We start from the raw sequence: 21083 nt of genomic DNA, 5'->3' as shown, positions 1-21083 counted from the left end.
AAGAGTAACAAAAGCTCTATCCGAGGTTTGTCGTAAGAATCATATGAGTTAATACTTTATCAATGTTAAATTATTGCCTTGCCCAGCACGTGGTGGGTATTCAGGGGTGAGCCAGTTGACATGGCCTCTGCCCTTCCATCTGAAGAGGAGAGACAAGCATGAAATAGCTCCTTTGCAGCTAGGATTCTGTTCTTGGCATCAGTTCAACCAGTCAGTTAGGCTCCTGGGATATTTGAAAGTGAGACGGAGGCCAGCTCTCTGCCCCTATCTGTTTTCTGGGGAGGCAGTGGGGAGCCTTGACGCTTTCTGCAGCAGTGATCCAGTGCCCAGACTCGGGCTTCCTGGTCTCCAAAGGCAGTAAGTAGTGCAGGATCAGCAGAGGCCGCGGCTCCTGCTTGAGTGCAAAGTCCAGCTCCCCGGGTCAGAGGTCGGACCTGGTGCCTCGCAGGCAGCAGCTGCTCTAGAGAGCCTGCCCCCTCCCCCACGTTGTGTAAGTACCTAATTGCGCTGCTTCCTGCCTGTGATAATAGTAGAGGCTGCGGAGAGGGAGGTGTCGGGGAAGCCAGGAGTGGACCAAGAAAGGTGAGAGGTGTAGAAATCTAATGAGCGGTCTTATAAGGCAAGACCAGGAACCATCCATCTAAGGGTGTAAAAGGGGGAGCTGGGGTAAAACGGAAATGGAACACAGTCACTGCGCATGAGGGACTCTTTCTAAAACACTCAAATACGATGGAGAGTGAGAACCGCCTGAAACAAGCATGAGGTCAGGAAGCACCCCAGGGAAGCAATGATGAAAGTGTGGCTATGTTGGGGGTACTCCTTATAGCATATTTTTCAGACTTCTGTGAAAAATAGAGATTCCAAGAGAAGGCAGGTGGAAGCTTCACCAGATACAAATCAATGCTGGAAGAAGAGTTAGAAAAAAAAAAATGTATCCCAGGATACATTTCAGTCACTCAGCCATGTCCAGCTCTTTGGGACCCCAAGGACTATAGCCCGCCAGGTTCTCGTCTCCATGGGATTCTCCAGCAAGAATACTGGAGTGGGTTGCCATTTCTTCTTCCAGGGGTCTTCCTCACCCAGGGATCAAACCTGCATCTTCTGCATTGGCAGGCAGATTCTTTACTGCTGTGCCACCTGGGAAGCCCCTTGTATGACTATGGAAAGCAGTTAAAACTAGAAGGAATAATCTTTGTTTATGAGAAACAATTTGAAGAATGTTTTCTCAATCTTCTATTCTGTAGAAGCAATATGTGATTATTGTAACAAGTGACACAACCCAAAAAGCATATGAATAAGAAGCTTCCTCTTGAATCTCGCAATTGTCACTCCACTTCAGGTGACCAGTATAACTGTCTGGATTGTGTGCCGCTCCCCAAATTTATCCAGAACTAGAAAAATATGGCTAGTTTGGGGTTTTTTAAAATAAGAATTCTTATAAAATATATAAAAACATATCCAGTTGCTTTATTCACCTGACAGTTTAGTATGGATATCTAATCAGGTCAATTGGCAAAGATCTAACTCAGTCTTTTAATAGCTGAATCCACAGAATAGATGACCCTACTATGGTACCACTTGTTCCCTTATTGATGAACATGTAAATTGACCTAGGCTTTTATCCCAACAAACAGCACAGCAATAAACATGTGTCCTTACCACAAGATGCTTTCATTTCCACAGGAATGCTTTTATTTCCACAGGGAGAAGCCCAGTGGTGGGAACCTCTGGATCAAGCCTATTTCCTATTTCGATACATATGGCACACATTTCATCCAAAGGGTTGTAGCAGTTCACATTTCCAGTCATGGACTTAGGAGAGCGTCCATCTCCCCCACACCCCCAGTGCCCCCAGCCTCACCAAATGCTAGATCCCTCTCCACACCAGGGACTAAAGAAAAGGCATGTATGTCTCCTTGGATTGCTTGGGTCAGTAGTTTTGGCCTCCAAAATGGTATATTTTCCTCAATCCATTCTTTCCCATTGAATCTATCTTCTCCTCCTGTTCATTCCATTTTCTTTCTCTAGGTTACAAAGACCAGAGCCCCTGTAAGCCCAGATTCTCTGCAGTTAATAATGTGTTTTCTCCTACAAATACATTTATTCCTTTTAAAAATAGTTTTTGCCTGAGCCATGCAGCATGTGGAATCTTAGTTATCTGACCAGCAGTCGATCCCATGCCACCTGTATTGGAAGCACAGAGTCTTAACCATTGGACTACCAGGGAAGCCCCCAAATATATTTATTCATAAAGGAAAGCAAGCAAGAAGAAATCCAAAGATGCCTATGAACAATAAATCCCCATTTGATGTTATCTGACTCCTTGTAATCTCTGAACACAGGCTTCTTTGGAGAGCCTTCCAAAACCTGGACCCAGGGCAGACAGCACATATATGCTAATCAACATACTGGAATCCTTTTCATACTGTTCTTGGGGTTCTCAGAGAGGAGAAGGGGACAACAGAGGATGAAATGGTTGGATGGCATCTCCAACTCTATGGACATGAGTTTGACCAAGCTCCGGGAGATGGTGATGGATAGGGAAGCCTGGTGTGCTACAGTCCATGGGGTTGCAAAGAGTTAGACATGACTGAGCGGCAGAACTGAACTGAACTGAACTGATACTAGAATCCAGGCTCCATCACTTTTTGCCCTGTTATATGTTTTGCAGTTATACTCATGACCTTATCTATAATATGGCAACATTCCAACTTCTGTTTACTTTTGCTGATGAATACAAAGTGCTCAGTGTGATAGTTAGCAAACACTGAGCTTTTAATAAATGATTGTTGTAAGATAGATCCCACAGTTTGATAGCTCCTTTGAAATATCAGCCATACACATATATAAGTTGTTAGACATTTAAATCCACAACCAAATGTCATCATCTTAATGAGATACTTCCTAAACAGAAGATAATTTTGTAGGATTTTCTGAAAATAAAACTTTTTTTTTTTATTCATTGATTTCAATTGTTGCTTGAGGTCTTGTTTGGGACAAACTGCCACTGAACTGCACACTGGAAAAATGGTTAAAATGGTAAATTTCATGTCAGAGATATTTTATCACAATAAAATAAAAGAATGAAAGCGTTTCTTTTGTTCAGTGCACACAGTTAATCAGGTCCTTCTGTAACAGAGCCCTGGCCATCTCCTTCCTTCTTAATGGCTTTTTTTACATCACTTTTCCTGGCCTTTTAAAAGCAATACTGGGGATCTGAGCTTAGGCTCACTCCAATCTGGGTTCAATTCCTGGCCTTTTAGTATCTAAGGGGATAATACAACTATTTACTGTTGTAAAAATTAAAGCAGAGGAGCCTTGTAAACATTTAAATACAATGTCTGGCACTCGTAAGATACTAAATGTCACCATTGCTGTTATTTACTTCATAATTGCTCTTTCTCAGGTGGGGTAAACATTCATTTTTGGCTCCTTTTTAGAGGTTATATAGTTGTATTATCTCCTTAGAATCATAAATGTATCTGAAAAAAATAATTTTAAAAATGAAGCTGATCCCACTGGAGACTCAACAGCACACTCTGACAAATAGTTACTTCCAAAGAAATTCTGTCCAGTTCTCCTGTTGATCCCTGTGTGTTGCCCAAGTCTGGATTTATCTTGTCAGCATATTAAGTAAGTTTCTAACCATGACATTAAAAAACAAGAATAAGAATGCATTTTCGGGTCACTTTTCAGTGCAGACGGAGAAGGCAATGGCACCCCACTCCAGTACTCTTGCTTGGAAAATCCCATGGACGGAGGAGCCTGTTAGGCTGCAATCCATGGGGTCGCTAAGAGTCGAACACGACTGAGCGACTTCACTTTCACTTTTCACTTTCATGCATTGGAGAAGGAAATGACAACCCACTCCAGTGTTCTTGCCTGGAGAATCCCAGGGACGGGGGAGCCTGGTGGGCTGCTGTCTATGGGGTCGCACAGAGTCGGACACGACTGAAGTGACTTAGCATTTTAGTGCAGAGATAAGTAAGGACCTGTACTAATGTGGGTTAAGCCTGTGACCTGAGTGAAGGCTGGGTGACCCCAGGGTTATGTAGAAACCCAGCCTTATGGGGCCTGAGCAGTTACAATCAGGAACCTGGAAAGTTCAGTCTAAATGTGGATGGGATGAGTTCACACACCACCACCAGAACACCTGTGAGGTGGGCAGGAACCCTGGAGTCAACCATCTTTTGAGTGGATCTGGAGGCGTGGCCAGACCCTACTGACCCCCATGAACTCATCTGGCAGGTTTGTATGATGAAAGAAATACATCGAGTTGATAGAGGAAGCATTAACACTGTAATATCCTCAGCACTTTACTTGGTACAATGGCTTTAGCCCTTGTCTACTTGTTATATGTTTAATAGAAATCAAAGCCAAGTACATAGATTTAATTTTATTCCAATGCAATCACACAGCTGTATCATAGAAACTCACCAAGCTGCTTCCTCAGATAGAGGACCTTCCTTGGAACTAAAGGGCTTGTAGACAGATGTAAACTATTATATATACAATGGATAAATAAGGTCCTACTGAATAGCACAGGGAACTATATTCAATGGTCTTAATGCTCAGTCCTGTCTGACTCTTTGCAACCCCATGGACTGTAGCCCACCAGTCTCCTTTGTCCATGGGATTCTCCAGGTAAGAATACTGGTGTGGATTGCCATTTGTTTCTCTAGGGGACCTTCCTGACCCAGGAATCGAACCCATGTCTCCTGCATTGACAGGTGGATTCTTTACTACTGCGCCACTTGGGAAGTACAGGGAACTATATTCAATAGTCTATGATAAACTACCGTCGAAAAGAATATTTTTTAAAAAAGAATATATTTTATATACATATAACTGAATCACTTTGCTGTACAGCACAATTTAAAACATTGTAAATCAGCTCTACTTCAATTTTTTAAAAAAGACTGAGAAATTTAATTTATCCTAGTTTCAGTGATTTCAAGGTTTTACTTCCTTATAAAGGTGATTAAAAAAAAAAAAAAAGCCTGGAACCCTTGAAAACACGCACACATGCCTATCTTTTTCACACGCCATTTACCGCCTCCCAGCTCTCTTTAAATGACTGAGCCCAGGGCTGGATCCTGCTGGCAAAAACAAGTGACACACACATCCGGGCTCCACGGCAGCTTCGATTCCTCCTCTGGCCAGTTTCACCTTCCAAGGTAGCCTGGGTCACCCGCACTGCGCCCCGACCAGAGTCAGCAGCAGGCTGAGCTGCCAGACTGCTTCTTGCCCTTTGTCCTTGCCCAGGAGGGTGAGTTGACAAGCTCAGAGAAATAAAACAAGCATGTGGCAACCAAGATATAATTATTCCTATTTTTAATCTGGCCAAAGATCAATAGAAACATGAATTGTGAAGAATTGTCAGGCTGAAGAGTGGGAATGAAATCACAATTCATATGCTAGCAGTGGATTTTAAAGTGAATGACTTGTCCTTTAAGAGTCTGTAGCTCCATGTAAAGTCCAGCCCGGAGAGCGTGGGGTTTATCACTGATCCAGCTTATAGTGTGGTTCAGTTTCAGAAGAAATATGTTAAGCTGAAATTAGAGTGTGCCTGCCCAGACAACCTCGTAATGGTGCAATTTTGGAAATGATTATATAAGTTCCAGAATTTATATTTACACATAAATTACTGCATGTTGGCAGTGCAGTAAAAGGTGCTTGGTCCCTAACTGTACATTCTTAGGAAATCATTGAGATGTGCATTTTATACTCAGGGCCCAAGAAAACGACCATCAGGTGGGTGGTGTGGTGGTAAGGGGGCCACTGGTAAGGCACCCTATAGCAGGGGGCAGGCTGAAGGATACGTGTCTGGTGGCATTTCTGATCTGCAGTATACATGTTAGCTAAGACTATGCCCCAAACACTGGAAAATCTGGGTGTTTCCTTCTCCCTGGTATGTAGTGACCTGAGTCAATGGCCAGGGGTCCCTCTGGGGGTAGTTCTGAGGGAATCACTGCAGTGTTCCTTCCTCCTGGGGACTTGGCCTTTCTTCCATCAGTGGATCCTGGACAGAGCACCGGCAGCTCCGTTGGCTAACTGCTCCTCTGTTCCAGGGCATACCCTCTCACCCATCCTGGGGGGAAGGCCTAGAAATGTCTCCTGCTCCAACACCACTGTTTTCCTATAGCTTTGTTTGCCTTCCAATGAATGTGTTAATATTCATAGGTCATCTTCCTGAATGGATAAAAAAGATATGGTACGTATATATAATGGAACACTACTCAGCCATGGAAAAGAATAAGATAATGCCATTTGCAGCAACATGGATGGATCTAGTGATTATCATACTAAGTGAGTCAGAAAGAGAAAGACAAACACCATATGATATCACTTCTGTGTGAAATCTAAAATATGATACAAATGAACTTATCTATGAAATAAAAAAAGAATCATGGACATAGAGAACAGACTGGTATTTGCCATGGAGGAGGGAGGGGGTTAGAGGAGGGGTGGGTTAGGAGTTTGGAATTAGTAGATGCAAATTATTATATATGTGATGGATAAATAGTTCCTAAACTGTGCTAAACAGTTCCTACTGTACAGCACAGGGAACTATATTGAATATTCCATGTTAAACTACCATCGAAAAGAATATACATACATATATAGAGAGAAATCAACCAAATTTGAATAAAATTAAATTTTTTAAACAATTAAAATCTTTTTGTCAAAAAAAATATTCATACGTCATCTTTCATGTGGGACCTGTGATATTGACCATCCTCTTGGTTCAGAAAACTAGCAGAAGAGCTAAATAAAAAGAGAAATATAATAAAACATACAATTGTATTTTGCAGGCAATGGTTTGTGGGTTATGATAAAATAGCCGACATGTGCATTCTACCTGACCCTATGATGAACAAAAATAATTAAAAGATGTGTATGAATAATATTCTTATAACTGGACAGAATACAAACTTCTTAGACCATTAAAGAAAGCATCATGCTAGAAATGCTTATTTCAGATGCAGTAACACATTGATCCTCAGTGTATCCTAACACCAACCTCTCATTGCTGTTTTATGTTTATGCACCTGTTGCAAAACAGTAAAATTATTTTATTCATTAGTATATTAGTTTCCTGGATAAGGAAATGGCAACCCACTCCAGTACTCTTGCCTAGAGAATTCCGTGGTCAGAGGAGCCTGGTGGGTTGCTGTCCATGGGGTCACACAGAGTCGGACACGATTGAAGCGACTTAGCAGCAGCAGTATATTAGTTTCCTGTGGCCTCTGTAACAAATTACCACTAAGTGTGGCTTAAAACAACAGATACTTATTCTCCCAGAGCCCTGGAGGCCAGAAGTCCAAAGTCAAGGTGTGAACAGGGCTGCAACCCCTCTGGAGATGCTAGAGAAGAATCCGAGGTGAAGCCTTTCACCTTCTGGTGGTTGCTGGCAGTCCTTTCCGGCCCCTACGTTCACATGGCCTTCTCTGTGCATTCGTGTGTCTATGTGTGAGTGTGTGTGTTGAGTCACCTTCTGCCTCTCTTGGATAACTCCACGCTGAAGACCTCTAAGATTCACCCAGATAATTATGGATTATCTTCTCATTTTGAGACCCTTAATTTAATCACAATCTGCAAAGACCCTTTTTCCAAATAAGGTAACATTTACAGGTTCCTGGGGTTAGGATCTAATATCTTTGGAGCCACCGTTTAGTCCACTACTGTGCGTACTAACAAATTTCACATCAACTTCAGAATTTGGTTAAAATCATCTCTGACAGATAACTCAACGTAGAGAAATGTAATAACAGGAAAAGGTATAATTACTACTCATTGAAAATATAAAAGACATTCAATCAACCGATTGTTTTATATGATGTGAAAACTATTTCCCTGTTTCTAATTCTCTTATAAAAATAACTGAGGCATTGTGAAAAGTAATATTTACCTAAGTTATATGTAAATTTGCCAGTGATTACTAAACAAATCTAGGCGTCTCTCTCTTTTTTAAATAATATGGTTGAAAATTATCAGAAGTTGAAGTACACAGAATACCCAAGGCTGCCTCAGATCCAGCTCATTCCTTCCCCCAACACGTTAGCAAACTTTTTATTGTCTTTCATAAGGCACGGGAAACCCCATTACAGGATTAAACATACTATATTTCAGATGGAGTTTCTGGCCACCCAGGCTATTACCTAGTTTAGAGTAAGATTGGTAAATACACTCTAGTTACAGCCATCCAGTTTCTCACATTTTCATAAGCAATACAATTCTAGAGTTCTGGTGTTGCCCAATGATTTATTTAAGAAATCATGAGTGTGTTGCAGGGCTTCCTCGGTGACTCAGCTGTAAAGAATCTGCCTGAAATGCAGGAGACACAGGTTCGATCTCCGGGTGGAGACGATCCCCTGGAGGAGGAAATGGCAGCCTTGCCTGGGAAATCCCATGGACAGAGGAGCCTGGTGGGCTACAGTCCATGGAGTAGCAAAGAGTCAGACATGACTGAGCGACTAAACCACAAATGTATTAAAAGAGCAGCATCAGAGTTTATCCGTCCTGACTATGGCCTTGAAGCCAGAATGACCCAGCTCTGCGCTGTACCTCTGCCCCACTCATTGCCGCTTGACCACCTCCTCCGCTTCTCATCCTTTCCCTCGTCATCTCCCTTGAGCTTATCTTATTCCCATGTCCAGTAACCAGGTTCCATATTGTACCCACAGATCACCCCTATGGCTTTGGCAACTTCTGCAGACCCCTCCCAGTTTCCTGGGTCTCATCTTCACTGCTTCATTTTCTGCTTGTTGACATCCTCTGCTGCCAGAAGTGAGAGAGATCTTACTCACCCTTGACCTGCAGAAGTCCCCATGCCCCTGCTGGTCAGCTCAACTCTTCCCTCCCACAGAGGGGATGTTTGGATGTATTTCACTTGAAGTGTTGCAAAGACATGAAATCTCCATCTGGGAGATAAACAAGGGTTATCAAGATCTCACATTTAAGCAAGTCAATGAGGTGTAGAAAAGTCCTAAGAATTACAAATCAATTTATTAATTTTAATTGGAAACAGAGGAGTTTTCCGTGTCCTATGAATCTCTAAATAGTTTTCCCAGAGGAGAACCTATGATTTCCAAGTATTCATTGTATTCAAAACAGTTTCTCGACTGGCTCTGAATAGAGCTCATTTCTGACATATGCACCCATCTTTTTGCCTTCAACCCGAATATCAACAATAAACATGTGTAGTGTCTGAACCATATATAATAAATCTTGGCCCTTTTTTTTTAGGAAAGAATCAGTACCATGGGTGGGACTTGCAGAGGAGAAATGATGGCAGCTGTTATCCAATGTGCAAAACTCCCGATTTTATTTTAGCATCTTTACATCTAAATGCATATATGAAAGTAGCAATCCAAAATGAAGTGAGGTTATTGTTCAGATTTGTAAATGCTTTTTTTAAAAAAACTCAGATACAAAAACAAAGTTTATTTGAAAGTAATCACTTTTATCATAAGAGTGATTTCAAGCTGAGAGGGAGAGATGAAATTATTTAAGGAGATGAACATAGGAAGCAGAGCCCCAAAAGCCACTGATGTAGAATTGATTCACTAAGAGGCTTCTCCGATTCCAGTTACTTGGCTGTCCGTGAGAGCCTAACAACACACCACAGCCTGGCCCTCCTTAACCGGCATGAGTTAAAGGAAATCTCCTTAAAACCTTCTCTGGGAGGCGACTGGCTTCATCTGCCATTTCTGAGAATCATTAGCTGGCTGGTGACTTCCTCCAAGCCATCTTAATGTCCATGAAAGATATTGATCTATGAGTCATCAGAGCTGCATTTAGCTTTGCCTTTCAAGCTGCCCTCCTGTCTACCCTCATCAAACCCCACCAGTAAGTGGTCTCTGGAGGCCAGAGGCCCCCAGATGTTTAGTGAAAGCAATCAAGACCATGGACACGCTCAATGCCGGAGCGACCCTGCTCCTCTCCCATCTTTCCAGGCCACGTCTCACCCTTGCTTGAAATCACCATCTTAACCTAAAAGAAGCCGACTTGACATTTGAGCATAAAAGCACCAAAATTTCTACCGATAGGCAACAGAAAAATCACATTTTCTCCCGGTTTTAACAATTCACCTTCTTTCGTTTCAATCACTGCCTCTCCTTACCAACTTTAACCTCATGTTCACCACTCTCTATGTTTTCATATATTCAAATCAATCATTTTTTTCTGCTCTAGAAGCTGAAAATCTTGATCTTCCCGAACCATGGAGCTTTACCTGGCTCCTTGCTACACTGATCCTTATAGTCATCATTGCCGTGGCTGACTCTTTTTCACCACGGGTGTAAAGGAGCTCCTGATTAAAGTGCCACTATTATTTTAGAATTTGCAGCCACCTTCTCTTTGTACTTTTTGATTTATTTTGTTTTTTAGTCAACTTCTATCTCCACGGAATGTACCATTTCATAATTCCTTTGCAAGATCTTAAAAACCTGCCCCAAATCACAATGGGATTCTCTAAGCAACAGTCTACCAACATCTTTTACGTATTTACTGAGTATAATTTGAAACATTTGAACATTTCTGCCTCAAAGAGACAGACATGTTAAGCATCCGAGGAATAGGATGAATCCCCTATGAATTCAACCTCTGTGTGGATCCCCACCATGAAATTAAATTGTTCACACTTGGAGAAAAATGCATTTCTAAAGCATCACTTTGAAAAGCAGACCTCCAAACTCTCTCACCCTGCTCGTATCCTTTGCATCTTTCTGAGTGCCTAGCTCATAAGCGTTTCCTACTCTCTTTGGATTTATGTTCCATGTGCTATCTTTTGTGAAACTCGAGTGTTATAATTTGTCTTTTGAATAAAGCATAGAGTTTATTTATTTTTAAGGCCTATAGTTACAGGGGAAATCCGATTGGATGTACAATTGAATCTGATTTCTCAAGAACAGATGCCTGGACATCTGGGTGTTTAGCAGCCCTGCATGTGGTTTTATTACTGGTGGTTTGAGAAATGCTGGTTTAACCTGGTCCTGACCACCCTGAGTTCACTCCCCTCCCTCCTGCAGGGGGAGCAGAAGGGGATCTGACACCGCCTCCCCCCTGGCCAGCCTGCTTGAGGGTAAGAGGTCAGCGCAGGCCTTCTGCCCTGCAGTATGGGAGCTTGGTGACCAGCCCTCCCAGCCCTCCGAGGCTTCTCTCAAGGTAGGGGAATCGTCTGGAGCAATGGACACTGACTGGCCTCACTGCACCTGTGGCCTCAGCATCATGGTCTTTCGGTCTGTGCTTCAAGGCCTGCATTCCAGGGGGACCACAGACCACTTGGCACCATGTCCTCCCGGGCCTTTGGAGAAGCCCCCGCTGGTGCTGTTGGGCTGACTCCATGGGGCCCTGAGGCAGAGTTTCTTAGGACACCCCCTTCCCTGATTGGTAGTGTCCAGATATGAGCTCCTATATCTCCCTGGAAATGACCTTTTTTCTTTTTTTTTTTTGAGACTCAGCCCAGAGGGCAGACCCTGAGCCTCAGCTAGAGCTGCTGAGGGTTAGATTATGTCCTCCCCCAAATCCACACATTGAATTCCCAGCCCCCATACCTCATAAAATGACTGTGTTTGGAGATAAGCTCTTCAAAGACTTGATTAAACTAAAATGAAGCTGTTCGGGTGGGCTCTAGTCCAATCTGACTGGTGTCATAAGAGGAGGAGGTTTGGACACACAGATGCCAGGCCTGCGCATGAAGGCAAAACAGTGACAAGGAACCATCTCAAGCCCGGGAGAGGCCTCGGCGTAGACCAACCCTGACGACGCCCTGACCTCGGACTTCCGGCCCCCAAGGCCGTGAGAGAGACGTGTCTGTTTAATTCCATGGTGTGTGGGATTGTGTCCCGGCAGCCACGGCAGTTGGAGCAGATGTGTGCACAGGCTCAGGTTCACAAAGGGTCTGCACCTTTCTTATCCTGCTGTGTCTCAAGGCTTGGCAGCATCTTAACTCTTGGCAGCTGGTGAATGGCTGTTTTCCTGCATCCCAGTGAATCCTGCTATCAAAGTCTTGGTGACTTTTGCTTTTATTTTCCTATCAGTAAAAAATGTCCACGTTTATCACCCATTTGTTCTTACTCTAATATAAACTGTGCCTTTGGCTTACTTTTCTGTTGAGGTGCTCCATTTTTCTTACTGATTTACTAGAGTACTTTTTAGAGTAAAAACATTGAATTTTATGTCATATATTTGGCAAATATTTTTTCAGCTTTTATTTCTTATTGTGTTTCTAATTTAGCATGGAAATGTTTAAATGTTTTACACGTTCAGAAGTCTTTAATTGCACTTGTATTTGAAAAATTCTTTGCCCGTACATGAATCAGATGGGTGGAAGATTTAACTAAATCTTCTTCAATTTTTAAATGATTTCATGTTTTATTTTTCAATATTTAATCCAGTTTTTTATTTATTTGGTATCTGGCATGGGAATAAGGATGTCAACTGATTTTTTTCTCAAAGATCTAAATTTTCCTATACAATTAAAAATATAATAATCTAGTCATGGTCCTTTGAACTGAAATATTTTCTTTTTCCTATACTACTATTTACACACCAAATTCTGATTTTTGGTTATTGTTATGATTCATTGCTCTCTTTTCTTCCTTCCTCAATACTACTATTGGTATCACCACACTTGTACACAATGACTATACTAATTATATGTATATTCAGTTCAGTTCAGTTCAGTCACTTAGTCGTGTCCAACTCTTTGTGACCCCATGAATCGCAGCACGCCAGGCCTCCCTGTCCATCATCAACTCCCAGAGTTCACTCAAACTCACGTCCATCGAGTCGGTGATGCCATCCAGCCATCTCAATCCTTTGTCGTCCCCTTCTCTTCCTGCCTCCAATCCCTCCCAGCATCAGAGTATTTTCCAATGAGTCAACTCTTCTCATGAGGTGGCCAAAGTACTGGAGTTTCAGCTTCAGCATCAGTCCTTCCAAAGAACAGCCAGGACATATTAGTATTATATTAGTATAATTATCGGAGAAGGCATTGGCAACCCACTCCAGTCCTCTTGCCTGGAGAATCTCATGGGCGGAGGAGCCTGGTAGCCTGCAGTCCATGGGATTGCGAAGAGTCGGACACAACTGAGTGACTTCACTTTCACTTTTCACTTTCATGCATTGGAGAAGGCAATGGCACCCCACTCCAGTACTCTTGCCTGGAGACTCCCAGGGACGGGGGAGCCTGGTGGGCTGCCATCTATGGGGTCTCACAGAGTCGGACACAACTGAAGCGACTTAGCAGCAGCAGGAGCAGCAGCAGTATAATTATACTATATACTTAATATGGGGCAAATTTCTCTTCATTTCTTCTCTTTTTAAACTTTTTCCTGTTTGTTCCTATCTATGATTTTTAAGTATTTTTTCAGGTTCTCCCAATGACTCATTGAAATGTTGCTTGGGAATTATAGTCTGCTAATTAAGTGGAAAGAATCGATATCTTGTCTCATTTCATTTAGACCTGTTTGTTGACTATGTCTTCAAACTTCTAGATTTAGTCTTACTCATCCTTACCATTCTAGTTAGGACTGTTGCCAGGTATTTTTTCATCACTATTTTCCCATGAAGATTCCCAATCACTTATCACTGAATCAAAAGGACACTGTTGACTTCTGGATGTTCTCTGAATACCACCATTTTGTCAAGTTCTCTTATCAACTCAAACAGGTTTTCCATTGATTCTTACAAAGACTCTAGTTAGATTTATCATCATTCACAGTCAAGACGATTATCTGGAATCATGCTCCTAATTAGAAGTGTGTCTTATTTCTCCTTCATGCTAAAGATTAGAGGTGACAACAGCTGCTTGGCTCATTTTTCATAGTACATGATTCTTAGTTAGCAAAATGGAGTGTCCAAATTTGAGTCTTCTGAGTACAGAGAACATGACTCTGTCCTGGCCACTGTCTGATCATTATCCAGTCAAGAGAATGGTGCTGAGGTGGTTTGAGGAGCATGGACCAGTTCTCTTATAGTGTAGATTTCCTCCATGGATCAAACTAGACCCTCAAGAGCCACCCATTTGCTCCTGGTGTCTCAGGCCCCCAGAATTGCCTGCCCAGAGTTGTGTACCCGTCCCTTAACTACATGCATACACATGAAATATATGTGTGTGTGTGTGTGTGTGTGTGTGTATGTATGTGCTCAGCTGTATCTGACTCTTTGTGACCGCATGGACTATGGCCTATCAGGTTCCTCTGTCCATGAGATTTCCCAGGCAAGAATATTAGAGTGGGTTGCCATTTCCTCTTCTAGGGGATCTCTTGACTCAGGAACAGTACCTGCGTCTCCTGTGTCTCCTGCATTGGCCGGTGGATTCTTTACCACTGAGCCACCTGGGAAGCCCATATGAGTACATACATATGCATATACGTACATACACACATACTCTGAGGCACCTGAGAGCAGGTGTCAGAAACCCAGTTGCCAGAACAACAAAGCAGGAACTTGCTACTAGGGTGCTGATGTCATAATGGCAGCAAGGGTCACACTAACTGAAATTTGAATCATAAAGTTCTTGGTAGCAGCAAATCACAAGTTTTGCGTTGTCTCAGATTGTGTGAGCATGGGTCAGTAGAAAGAGGTCCGAACTTAAAATCTGGAACCATGGCCTCCATGTCAGCTCTGACACCGATGAACCCTCTAGAGGTTTACAGAGCCTGTGAAATTCCCTGACGTCACCATAGTACTTCCTGTACACGAAGGAGGTTAGATACGTGACTCTTTCAAATTCTTTACTTCCAAAAATATCTTATCAGAAATCCCAAAGGTTCATGAACATCAGAAAAGAAATTCCCACTCATCATTAAATCATGTCCCTCTACAGAAGAGTATTTTTGGTGTCAGTTCTAGGAAGTCTTGTAGGTCTTCATAGAATCATTTAACTTCAGCTTCTTCAGCATTAGAGGTTGGGGCATAGACTTGTTACTGTGATGTTGAATGGTTTGCCTTGGAAATTAACCAAAATCACTGTCACTTTTGAGATTGCAGTCAAGAACTGCATTTTGGATTCTCTTGTCGACTATAAGGGCTGCTCCTTTCTTTCTCAGGGATTCTTGCCCATGGTAGTAGATACAGTGGTCATCTGAATTAAATTATCCCATTCCCGTCCATTTTAGTTCACTGATTCCTAAAATGTTGATGTTCACTCTTGCCATATCCTGTTTGACTCATTTGAAAAGACCCTGATGCTGGGAAAGATCGAGGGCAAGAGAAGAAGAGGGAGACAGAGGACGAGATGGTTGGATGGCATCACTAACTCAATGGACGTGAGTTTGAGCAAACTCTGGAAGATAGCGAAGGAAGGGAAGGCCGGCATGCTGCAGTTCATAGGGTGGCAAAGAGTTGGACACAACTTAGCTATTAAACAACAACAACAAAAGAATGATCTAAATTTCCAATGTTGCCACTAGGACTACATGAGTGAGTGAAACAAATTTTTTCAAGAGTGAGTGAAAAAAAAAATCAAGATTAAAAAAATAGGGGACAGGGACTTCCTTGATGGTCCAGCAGTTAAGACTTTGGGTTTCCAGTCCAAGGGGTACAGGTTTAATCCTTAGTTGGGGAACTAAGATTCCACATTGCCATGCAGTGCGGCCAAAAAAAAAAGGTGGGGGGAAGTAGGACAGCCGGACTTCCCATCTACATCAGAGGAAATGATATTATAATTTCACAGCCGTTCCATCAACAAGGACATGGGCACAACAGGTATTAGGGCTTTTCAGAAAGGGTAGAGTCAATGTTTCTGATTTACAAGCAGGTGCCACTTGAACACACACTTTTGTCACCCCTCATCTTTTTTCATAAATAAGAAAATCAGAAGCTATGAATAGCCGACTATTTCTAACGCTTTTGGAACACATGATCACTTTAATTCTGCAATGAGTGTCTCAAGTTTTTCGTGCAGGGCACCAGAAAACTGGCCCACCTTTTCTTCTTTTCTATAAAACTGAAAGGTTGGAATGCAGTCGACCTTGCACTCTCTCACCAGTTCCTCACACTCGTCGGCATCGACTTCCAGGAACACCACATCCTCGTGCTTCAGGGACAGGGCCTGGAAGAGGGACTTGATGGTCTTGCAGGGCCGGCACCACGTGGCCGAGAAGTCCACGGCCACCAGCTGCTCCCCAGCTTCCTTTAGCGCCACCTTGAAGTCATCTTTGCTCAGGATCACCTTCACCAGGTTGTCATCCAGGAGCTCTGTGTCTTCCTCTGACTGCAGGCTATTGCCTTCTGCGGGCCAGACTGTGTGCTCTAAGGACCTGGTGGTCTCACCCGCCTTGAGTAGAATGGTTTCGGTTGAGGACTTGGGGGTCTCACCCTCCTTGGGCAGAATGGTTTCAGCTGAGGACTTGGGGGTCTCACCCTCCTTGGGCAGAATGGTTTCAGCTGAGGACTTGGGGGTCTCACCCTCCTTGGGCAGAATGGTTTCGGCTGAGGACTTGGGGGTCTCACCTTCCTTGAGTAGAATGGTTTTGGTTGAGGACTTGGGAGTCTGACCTTCCTTGGGCAGAATGGTTTTGGCTGAGGACTTGAGGGTCTCACCCTCCTTGGGCAGAATGGTTTCGGCTGAGGACTTGGGGATCTCACCCGCCTTGGGCAGAATGGTTTCCGCTGAGGGCTTGGGGGTCTCACCCTCCTTGGGCACGATGGTTTTGGCTGAGGACTTTGGGGTGTCACCCTGCTTAGACAGAATGGCTTTGGTTGTGAACTTGTGGGTTTTACTCTTCTTGGGCAAACTGAATTTTGCTGGAAAATTGGGGGTATTGTCCTGCTTGGGTGAGATGTTTTTTTCTGAAGAAGTGGGGATGTCCACCTGCCTGTGCAGGGCAGTTTTGAGTGGGAATTTGGGGGAGTCAGCCTGCTGTGATGAAATGATTTTGCCTGGGAAACTGGGGGAGTCAGTCTGCTTGGGTGGGAGGATTTGGTTTGGGGAGTTAGGGGAGTCAGCCTGTTTGGGTAAGATGATCTTGGCTGGGAACTTGGGGGAGTCAGCCTGCCGTGATGGATTGATCTTGGCTGGGAAATTGGGGGAGTCAGCCGGCCATGATGGAATGACTTTGGCTGGGGTGTTGAAAATGTCACTCTCTTTTGTCGAGATGGTTTTTTCTGAGAATTTGGAGGCATAAGACTGATTGGGCAGAATGGTTTGGATTGGGGAGATGGGGGCATCAGCCTCCTTGGGCAAAATGGTTTTGGCTGAGGGCTTAGGGGTGTCGCCCTGCTTGGGCAAGGTGGTTTTTTCTGAAGAATTGGGGGTGTTGGCCTGCTTGTGCAGGGTAGTTTTACTGGGGGGATTGAGAATGTCACCCTCTTTTGGCAGGATGGTTTTTTCTGGGAAATTGGGAATGTTACCCTGTTTTGGTGAAATGGTTTGGATTGAGGAATTGAGGGTGGTAGCCTGCTTGGGCAAAATGTTCTGCTGGGGGGAATCGAGAATTTCCCTCTCTTTTGATAGAATGGTCTTTTCTGGGAAACTGGGAGTGTCAGCCTGGTTGGACGGGACGGCTTTTGCTGAGGAATTGAGAAAGTCCCCCTGCTTAGGCAGGACAACCTGGGCTGGAGAGCTGGGGGTGTCACCACTCTGCTCAGGTGGGAATGTGTGCACAGCCTGCAGGGCTTCGGATGCCCCCACATGTGTCCGTTGAACATTGCTGACCTCGTGGACAAAGGCCTCCAGGGGGTGTGCTGGGACCTGGAGAGTCACATGGCTGGACATAACCTGTAATAATGGGCTTTCTGAAGAAAAAAAAAATATCAGAGAAGAAATAAAAGCATTCTGATCATCTACTCCAAGGAAGACGGACAGGAGTCCTTCTTAGAGCGCGTGAAGGTAGTCTTCTAACTGATACATTCATTTGCATACTCATATTCCACACAAGACCAAGCAGCATGTGATTACATGTAATCTTCACCTAGGTTTTTTCCCCTTTAACTACAACTTCTCTGCTTAGCTTGACACTGCAGCTGACCCCCTAAGCACACAGGTCCCCAAAGCAGCCCCTTCCCTCCTCCTGACCTTTATCCTCACCTTCATTTGTTTCTCCTTGGTTGTCTGACCTCATTTCTGGTTCCTCCAGGACCCCAGCTTCATCACTTTCCATTTCCAGTTCCTGGTCTCTACCCACCCCTACTTCACAGGTGCCTCATGGCACCAGCAAGGCCATCCCCTTCGACCTTCTCCAACCAAACATCATATGTCAAGTAACAACCTGTACTGGGGTAGAGCCTACAGCCGGCCTGCCCTCTCTGTTTTCACAAGTGTCCCATTTGAGAGTTTCATGACACTCTGCGTTTTGGGGCTGCTCTGTGTGTGGGGCCATGCCGTGCCTGAAGTGAATTCACAGGCATTATTTCCTACAACAAACCACTGAGGTAAGTCCCATTATGATCTCCACCTTACAAGTGAGAAAACTCAGCCTTAGAGAAGTTATGGGACCAAGTCAAGGTCCCAGAGCTCATCTGTGGGGCAGGTTCCGAGCCCACACTCCTGATACTGGGCTGGGCTGCCTGCCGAGTGCCCCATCCAGGGGGGTGACTTGAAACCATATTTCCTACCCCCTTCCTCCAGGTCGTCCCCAGCCACAGCCTTCTCTTTATGACTCGGCCACCACAACCATCTACTAAGGTCTCCTCTGTGATCTCCTCGAACTGTGGTGCTGGAGGAGACTCTTTAAGGAGATCAAAATAGTTAATCTAAAAGGAAAATAACCCTGAATAGTCATTGGAAGGACAGATGCTGAAGCTGAACCTCCAATACTTAGGCCACCTGATGCAAAGAGCCAACTCATTGGAAAAGACCCTGATGCTTGGAAAGATTGAAGGAAGGAGGAGAAGGGGGCAACAGAGGATAAGATGGTTGGATGGCATCACTCATTCCATGGACATGACTTTGAGTAAACTCCAGGAGATAGCGAAGGACAGGGAAGCCTGGCGTGCTGCAATTGGGGTCGAAAAGAGTCGGACACAACTGAATGACTAAATAGCAACAACAGGTCTCCTCTCAACTACATCACCCTCTTCTGCAAAGTCCTACCTGCTAATCAGATGTCCAGTTTGGATATTGGGAAGGGAGATTATGACATGGAGGAGTTCTCTAACTGAGAAGAGGCAGTAGTGATGGTTCCCCATCCATGTGACAGAATCCTGGCCTCCCCTCTCCAGGCAGAAGCCTCAGCAAGGACCCAGGTTGGATGTGTTCAGAAGAGAGCTGGAAGCGAAGGAGCACCTGCCTCCCACACCACCTGGAAGCCTAGGAAATGCCACAGCCATGTGGACTCCATGTGCCCATGGCAGTAGGGGTGATGGGCAGATTGCTGGGCCAGGGAGGTCCTCTCATCCCAAGTGGGGCTGTGATGTTCTAAGACTTGAGCTTCTCTTCGAACCAGGAGAAGCTCAAGAAGAACAAAGAAGCCACAGTACAGGGGGATTTGCAGTGAGAGGCAAGGACCAGGGGCACAGGCTTGACCAGTGGGTGACAGCACGGGCCCTAACACCAGACAGCCTCCTCCATCCTTAACAGTTCCCAGTTCCAGGACCAGGCCAGACCAACCGCCTCACCTGGGAACCAGCAGGAGGCAGGGGGCTCAGGAACAGCAAGTCCATACAGCCCTGTGAACCCACAACCAGCCAGAGTTCGCACAGCCCTGTATACCCACATATTACGGAGAAAGGGCAGGAATCGGAAGACAGAGCTGTCACCAGAGTGAAACCATGTTCCTTAGGCTGAAATCCCCCAGGAGCGTGGTGTCCACAATTAATCAATATATTAATATGTAATTAATCATTAATAACACCACACTGCATATTTGAACATTGCTAAGAGAGTAGATCTTAAAAGTTCTCATCACAAGAAAAAGAAATTTTAACTATGTGTGGTGACAGATGTTAATTAGACTTACATGGTGATCATTTCACAAGATACACAAATATAGAATCATTATGTTGTACATTTGAAACTAATATGTGTTAATTATATCTCCATTTTAAAAGTTTTTTAAAAATCTTAATTGAAAAAGGAAAAAATAACAGAAGCTGACATTTGGCTCCTCCTTTCTTCCTAGTCTGGGCTTCCCTGGTGGCTCAGTGGTAAAGAATCCGCCCGCCAATGCAGGAAATGTGGGTTCAATCCCTGGTCCAGGAAGATCCCCAGGAGAGGAAATGACAGCCCACTCCAGTATTCTTGCCCTAGGAAGTCCCAGGGACAGAGGAGCCTGGTGGGCTACATCCAAGGAGTCACAAAAGAGTCAGACACAATTTAGTGACTAAATAACAACAGCTCTTCCTAGTCTATGGTTTTATGTGACTTACTAACTTCTTGGGCCTGTTTCCTCATTTGTAGTATGGATGCAATCATGGTATCTGCCTGATACAGGGATTGTGAAAACAGAAGGTCATGTGATATAAAACACCTGGTGCAGCAGCCAGGGCAAAGCAGGTCACTATACTTGAGTGTCTTGCTTATGAGCATCGGCTCTGTGCCAGGACTGAAAGAGGTGTTCTCTGTCGAGTGAAACCGTGCAGCCCACTCAGGAGACCCCTAGGGTGTCGGAGACTGTGTACACATGGCCCCGCTGGTTGCCCAGAGCCCCCACGGACAGTTCCTCATGAATATGGTGGATATCATACCTTGTGTGACACCTTGGGGGCAGGGGTTTTGGGAACTCAGAATCTTGCTTGGGTTTTCTGACAGCAATCTGGTGCATATATCACAGAGCCTACAGCAGAGCCAAGGATCAACCGATGAGCAAACAGCAGGATTTCTGCAATGGGACATGCAGACATTGTCCCTCTCCTTGGCGGGATGAATAACTACAAAGAACATCACATCCGCTCAGCTCTGATTTCACAGCCAGAGGAGTCTGTATCAAACTTCAGAAAAAGTCTCTTCTGAGGCTTTTGAGATTCCAGAATTGTGGGTAAGGGTGCATTTGAATTACACTCTGCATCTTATATATGAGGAAACTGAAGCTTAGAGACATTGGTCTTCCAACCCCTCCACCCACTGCCAGCAATTGACTTAAAAAATTACAATTATTCAACCCAACGTTATAGTAAGAAAAAGACAAACTTGA

At 44.2% G+C, this 21083-nt stretch overlaps 1 protein-coding gene across 1 annotated transcript; it reads right to left on the bottom strand.

The window, feature by feature from the left end:
- Positions 1–15859: 15859 nt before the first annotated feature.
- On the bottom strand, positions 15860–18300 carry TXNDC2 (thioredoxin domain containing 2). Its single transcript, XM_086373198.1, has 2 exons — positions 18041–18300; positions 15860–17748 (listed from the first exon to the last, which is right to left on the bottom strand). Exons 1-2 carry the CDS (start codon positions 18111–18113, stop codon positions 15875–15877), a joined length of 1947 nt encoding a protein of 648 aa, XP_086229324.1. The 5' UTR covers positions 18114–18300; the 3' UTR covers positions 15860–15874.
- Positions 18301–21083: the final 2783 nt, after the last annotated feature.

This window comes from Bos grunniens, chromosome 24 (genome assembly GCF_055505025.1).
Source record: "Bos grunniens cultivar Pamir isolate PY7600 chromosome 24, Bosgru_T2T1.0, whole genome shotgun sequence".
In the NCBI taxonomy this organism is placed as follows: domain Eukaryota; kingdom Metazoa; phylum Chordata; class Mammalia; order Artiodactyla; family Bovidae; genus Bos; species Bos grunniens.
The sequence above is the reverse complement of the archived record's forward strand: the minus strand, read 5'-3'. Positions and strand labels throughout refer to the sequence as shown.

Bases quoted from the DNA above. Each gene is read 5' to 3' on its own strand.
- TXNDC2 (XM_086373198.1), bottom strand. From the start codon at position 18,113: ATGGAAAGTGATGAAGCTGGGGTCCTGGAGGAACCAGAAATGAGGTCA. The intron at 17,749-18,040 runs GTGAGGATAAAG...TTTTTTCTTCAG, and splicing joins CCAAGGAGAAACAAATGAAG to AAAGCCCATTATTACAGGTT.